Here is a 6,000-nt window from a genome sequence, read left to right as displayed (position 1 = left end):
GCTGCAGCGTTGTTAAAATAAAATTCGCACTCGTTTTCGTTTTTATTGCTCTTAAGTTCACTATTATTGTCTGTAACAAGACGCACAAAAATGCTACGCTTCTTTGCTGGGTAAATAAACATCACGTGACTAATGCAGTTCTGCTGGTTCTACTTGTTTACAAATTAGTACGAATGATTAGCGGCAAAGGCGCCCCCGCACACGCAAACGAGACCTAAATGTTCTAGTATATCTCTACGTGGCTTGTAGCACTGCTCGCTAAATTACACCTCTATTTGTGGGTTCTGCTGGCGCAGCAGAATGTAGTTTTACGCAGGAGCTTTCGTGTTTTATTTACATCACTGGGTAGCGCTTAGGAAAGTTTATTTTTATTCATTTCAGCAAGCCGTTGTGCTAGTTTTTAAAACAATTTCTTTCATCTTATTCTAAAACCTTCATTATTGCGCGGAATAATACACATACAATTAACATCTGGATCAACAGGACTCTGGTGGTTTATACTCCCGCCGCCACGGGAAGAGCAGTAGAGTAAGAAAAGGGGCGCATTAGGTGCACTTGGCTGGTTCGCTTGATGGGGAAAAAGATGTTTTGCAGAGGTTTTTGTGCGTATTTGCGATCGCTAGGGTACCGATTGCTCTGCTAGCATGTCCCGGGGCACTCCGGTCGCTTCGGCAGACACCCACAACTACGGCACTTGACTACTTCGCCTGCTGTCACGATATGTAAAAGGTTATTTTGACTTTTTCGTTTTCGGAAACCTGGCGCCGACGACTACTGGCACGTCCCACTGATCGTGTGGTGCATTGCATGTGGCCCAGCTGTTAGTAATGCGACTGTGCTTTTTCTCGTGCAGCGTGAACGACAAGTCATGGCTCTTCCAGCAGAAGTATTCGCAAGCTTGGAATCATGCGATGGCTGCGACGTGGAGGAAATCAAACAACTTGTGAACGAGAGCCTTGCCAACAGTAGGCTACGTTTATTTTATTATTTTGTGCGCTGTCGTGCCGGTTACCATTCTTACCAGATTATAGTGTGTCCTTGTTTGCATTGCTACTTTGCCTTGATGTGGGTGCGCAATCTCGATTTATTTTTTCATTTTTCTGTTCTGTCGAGCCTTTTTTTTTTTTTTTCCTTCCCCGGCTCACGTGCGCCTGGTAGTTGAGAGGAGGAACGAAATGGTTGGTATTTACTTGTCATAGGTTGCTGACAGTTTGTTTTACCTTCATCGAAGTGGCTCGGTAGTATTCTGAATGTGCTTAATGCATTGAGCTGCGTTTGTCTTGTTTTTCTGTCAACAGACAAAGATACATCAATTCTGTCCACCCTGGTTGAATACTACTTGACATCACGATCTCAGCGGTGTTTGGATGTCTTGGTCGCTATCAGGGAAAGCAGTGCCAAGGTTTGTTATTTCATGTTTTATTCTAAGAGTGAGCAACCAATTACTTCCTTACTCCTCTTGTTAAAGTCCCTGAATTCAACTTGTGATCCCATAATGTGCTCTGTGCTTCAGTTTTGTGCTTCTGGAAAGCTTTTGTTTTCATTCTTTATCGCCATAACGGTGGCATAAAATTTGCCATCCACCTGATTGAAGCAGCCCACTGAAAAAAATAACCAATACAGGTTCCTCGAGAAACTAAAGTTTGTGACCTAGGAAAAATTTCACCTTGTGTAGGAATCTAACACGGGACCACTGCAAAACAGGTAGTCACTTTACCCACCATGTTAACAGATGTCTGGGCTAGGCCAAATTAATTGGCCAATAATTGATCTTCTTGCACTTCAAAGTATTCAAACAGGCTTTTCGCTGCCATCTGCTAGCCTCTCAGTCAGCCCACTCGGTAGAACAACTGCACTAGATGAGTGAGAGTCTTGATTCTAGCTTCCAAACCAGCTAGAATTTTTGCTCAGTTGTAAAGCTCGAGGAGCCCTTATGGGCTTTCCTTTGCAGCATTCGGATATAATTAGGGGGTGATAAATGCCTCTGTCGTGAAACTACCTACCTCTGTGGTTTACTATGGAACTTATTTGGTTCAATTCAGCCTCACACTGCCGCCTGCTAGCCTCCTGGTTAGCTCAGTCAGTACATTTGTTGATGGAGTAAGAATTCGGTACACCTCTGCCCACAAAGCAGCACTGCAGCTGCTGTCTGCACTCCAACGCATAGTTCCCGACAGATGCCAATATTGACAGAAGTTTGCCTGTATTGAAAGAAGTTTTCTGTGCTGGCACAGAAATTAGGGGGGGGGGGGGGGGGGGGCAACGTAACTGGCACACTGTGCACCTTTACAAATTTCTTAGTTGGACAGCTTCATTCTTGTCCCTGCATTTCTAGGGTGTCGCTAACTTTAAGGCACATTCACACCGGCAATTGATGGAAGTTGCACGACTGAGTGCAACCGAAGGCAAGCACACCATACCCATCAGCACCATGAAATGTCTCACGATTAGGGCTGTCCACTTATGCTTGCACCACTGCCACGTAAACGTCAGCATATTCTGATGACCTGCTCCCGCATTACTTATTGGTTCAGCAGTGTTGTGACTGAAAAGCCAACACTGCTTTAAAAGCCAACACTGACCGGAGTGGAAAATACTGGCAGCGAGTGAATTATCGGGAATTTACACTTTTTGACTCAAGCAACCACTTGCAGCCAACTCAATCACGCGGCCTCCACGACTCGCTGATGTGAATGCTGCTCTAGAGTGACTAGCCCAGCTTTGCTGTTGTTTCAGGCTCAAATAGTGGACTGGGGAAATTTTTCGACTACAACTTTTCGTCTTTGAGCAACCCACACTTTCTACCCATTGTAGCATTCCATTGCTATTAGGCAGATGGCAAATGTTGTTTGAATAAAACTTTGACCATTTTGTCCACAAAACTCATTTGAGTTATCTACTAGTGCTGCACATGGTGGAGGTATGATCTCAAACGCACCTCTACTCTTTGAGGACCTGCGTACTTAGATTTAGGTGCATGTTAAAGATCCCCAGGTGGTCCAACTTTCCGGAGTCCCCCACTACGGCGTGCCTCATAATCAGATCGTGGTTTTGGCACGTAAAACCCCATAATTCTTCTTCTACTCTTTCAGGACCTGTTCGACAAGCTTCATGACTGTCTTAAAGGAAAGACAAGGCACTGTACACTTAAGCTAATCACGAATATTGTGCACAGGCAGCCACCTTGGCTTCATCACATCACAAGTCACAAAATTCTAAGTCACATCATCATGGTGATAAAGGTGAGTGCAGTGTCACTGTGCACAAATATTTGTGAGAGGCATTTTTTACCACAGCATAAATTTAAACCATTTCAGGCAGTGCAGGCTTCTTAAATGAAAGATCTGCTGTTGACATTGATGCGCTGATGTTCATAGAGCTGTTCATTGCAAGTTTGCAAAGGGTGTTAGTACATCTAACCAACCACAGCCCTTTTGAGATGGGAAAAGCTGCACTTTCTTCAGCCCTTTCATTGTACTTTTTTTCTTGCAGCATTATTTTGCTTTAAATGTACGCATATACAAATAAAGTTGGAAGTAGTTGGTGCCGTTATCCAACTTTATGAAATTTACGCGATTTCTTGGTTGCACTGACCTGGCTTGTCTTCAGTAAGCAAAAGTTCAACATCATAATTGCTAGGCGTGTAATTTCGTTTACTGTCTCCCAAGTTAAGATGGCAATGGGGTGACTGCCATGGATGACAGAACATCAGTGTGCTTTGAATACATGCACGGAAGTGTTTTTTCACCTTTTCATTTGCGTTTTTGCCTTTCCAGAGTGATTCAGAGCCAGTGCATATCATGCAGGCCAGCATGATCATTTTTAGCCTCATGCCAATGCTGCCTGTGCAGTTTGGAACCTCTGCTCTTGCAGACACTTTTGAGGCTTTCTCAGTCCTGGCTGCACAGTGTACGAAGAGACCTAGTAAGCCAATGCCTTATTCTTTCGATTTGATTTCCACTAATTGTGTGCACTTTGGGATTTCATTATTCCACCCTACTTCTTTTACTTTTAATCGGATCAAGCCCATTGTAGACTTTGGTGGTGCGGGCTTTCCTGTGCCTTTATTTTTGTTTTTCAACCTTGCTGTGCCGCTTGTGGCTGGGAGTGGCGTTCACGACCGCTTACTCATATCATATGGGAATGGCTGAGAGCCCGATGTGCGACCCCTGTAGGTGCGAGGAAACCATCGAGCACCTATTGTGTGCCTGTCCTCGCTACGACATCCAACGCCTCTATCTCGGGACAACTTTAAACTGACTGGACTCGAGACTGTTCTCTAAGTCAAAGATACTCGGGCCGTGGCTACACCCGTCACTGGCACAAAAAGAGATTCGGGCACTAGTACACTACTTGAAGTGCACCGGTTTAAGAGACCGCTTATCCTGTGCATCGTCCCACGTGTACTCGGTACTCCCTCTCTCCCTCTTTTTCTCTTTCTATTCCCCCTTTCTCTTACCCCTAGTGTAGGGTAGCAAACCGGACACTCGTCTGGTTGACCTCTCTGCCTTTCCTCGCCTTGCTCTCTTCTTCATCTCACTTAAAGGCGCCTTGGAGTTGGTCACAAACACCGAAATGAAAGTGGCATTTCAGTGCTAACCTGTCGTACTAACATTGAGGGAAACTTGTTTCTCTAAAGCAATGGCCAGGCTGCATGCACTTGTTTGTACTTACACATGCATAGTAAACAGTAAGCGTCTCTGGTTTCAGGTCACATTCATGAAAGCCATCTGATGTACTTGAAGCTGAGTCTGCAGATTCTGTTCCAATATCTGTATGGCATGTACCCATGCAATTTTCTTGCCTACCTGCGTGGGTTCTATGGCAGCCAGGACAACAGTCGTGAGAGGCTCACTGTTTACACCAAGACTATACGGGTGAGGTTCCCAGTTCGCCAGGACATACTGCAGAATTACCAAGGCTTTGCTAGAAGTAACATTTAATTAGTTACTAGCGTGGCTTTTGTGTTCTGAGCAATCGTCCTGGAGCATGTACAGCCTACCAGTACTGGTGTAAAGAGCCGCAGCATTTTTTTCATCCTTTTGTCTGGTTGTACCCATTGATTAAAGGAAGAAAGGTGTTAGTACATTCAAGTCAGTTATACAGCTAGTAAATACCAAATGGTTGAGGTTTCGTTTCAATATAGTAGCACTGCATCATACCTGAAACACTTTCATATTTGCCAGTGGTGGGAGACCGATGCCACATGTATTATGTCTGACCTCTTGTCATTTGGCCTCATTTTTCTCGGCCTCTCAAGACTGGCTCTGCTATAATTTGTAGGAGACGTTTATGTGCTATACCCAGAACATTGTATTTGATGTCGGGTTCCAGTTGCATTTTCCAATCTGCGAGTTGACCCAGTAACTTGTTCACGTTTTATTTCAGCCACTGCTACAAAGAACTCGTGTTCATCCCCTGCTAGTCACTGCTTCTAAAGATGCTGAGCTGAGTTCGGCGAGGTTTGTAGTCGGTTTCTATTATGTGCTGTTCTTCGCGTGGTGCTCTTTGTGAAGCAAGGAATGCCTTAACATCTTTAATGGGATTGTTGGGCCTGTTGTATCTAGGTTATATGTAATATGAAAGGATACCGCACTTCATTAGTACAGTTAAATGTTCATGAATGCGAACTAAAAAAAATAATAATAATTGGTCGCAAATTACGCCTTCTGTAAAAGGCCCCCAAACGCCTCTTTATTGAATTCCAGTGGAGGAAGACGACTTAGTACGACCTTAAGCAGGTCACATTTAATTGCTGTAGAGGAACCCAGCCATTGTGTTTGGCTTAGAAATGCAAAAGAGGTATCGGGGAAAGAGCGGCCTCCTCTTTCCCCTTGCCTCTAAGCTGACGTTCAATAGGATAATCAAGCAAGTGTCTTTCTTTCCATTTTTTAATGTGGTGCATGTAATAAGACTACCTTTGTTTGCAAGTTCCCATTATCAAATTTCACATTTTATCTTAAGGAGTAGACATAGGATAGATGAGGTACATAAACAAAT

The 6,000-nt window shown here is 44.2% G+C and overlaps 1 protein-coding gene across 2 annotated transcripts in view; it reads left to right on the top strand.

The window, feature by feature from the left end:
- Positions 1-495: 495 nt before the first annotated feature.
- LOC119437259 (hamartin-like) overlaps positions 496-6,000 on the top strand; it is a 56,461-nt gene continuing 50,956 nt past the window's right edge. The window contains exons 1-7 of one of the 2 annotated variants that reach the window (XM_037704298.2): positions 496-729; positions 854-965; positions 1,299-1,402; positions 3,093-3,242; positions 3,777-3,924; positions 4,711-4,877; positions 5,389-5,462. In XM_037704298.2, coding sequence (XP_037560226.1) covers positions 869-965; positions 1,299-1,402; positions 3,093-3,242; positions 3,777-3,924; positions 4,711-4,877; positions 5,389-5,462 — 740 coding nt within the window. In that variant the 5' untranslated portion in view covers positions 496-729; positions 854-868. Of the gene's footprint in view, positions 747-853; positions 966-1,298; positions 1,403-3,092; positions 3,243-3,776; positions 3,925-4,710; positions 4,878-5,388; positions 5,463-6,000 lie in introns of both variants that reach the window. The other variant, XM_049660393.1, reaches the window with a different exon arrangement.

This window comes from Dermacentor silvarum, chromosome 1, assembly GCF_013339745.2.
Source record: "Dermacentor silvarum isolate Dsil-2018 chromosome 1, BIME_Dsil_1.4, whole genome shotgun sequence".
Lineage (NCBI taxonomy): Eukaryota > Metazoa > Arthropoda > Arachnida > Ixodida > Ixodidae > Dermacentor > Dermacentor silvarum.
The sequence above is the reverse complement of the archived record's forward strand: the minus strand, read 5'-3'. Positions and strand labels throughout refer to the sequence as shown.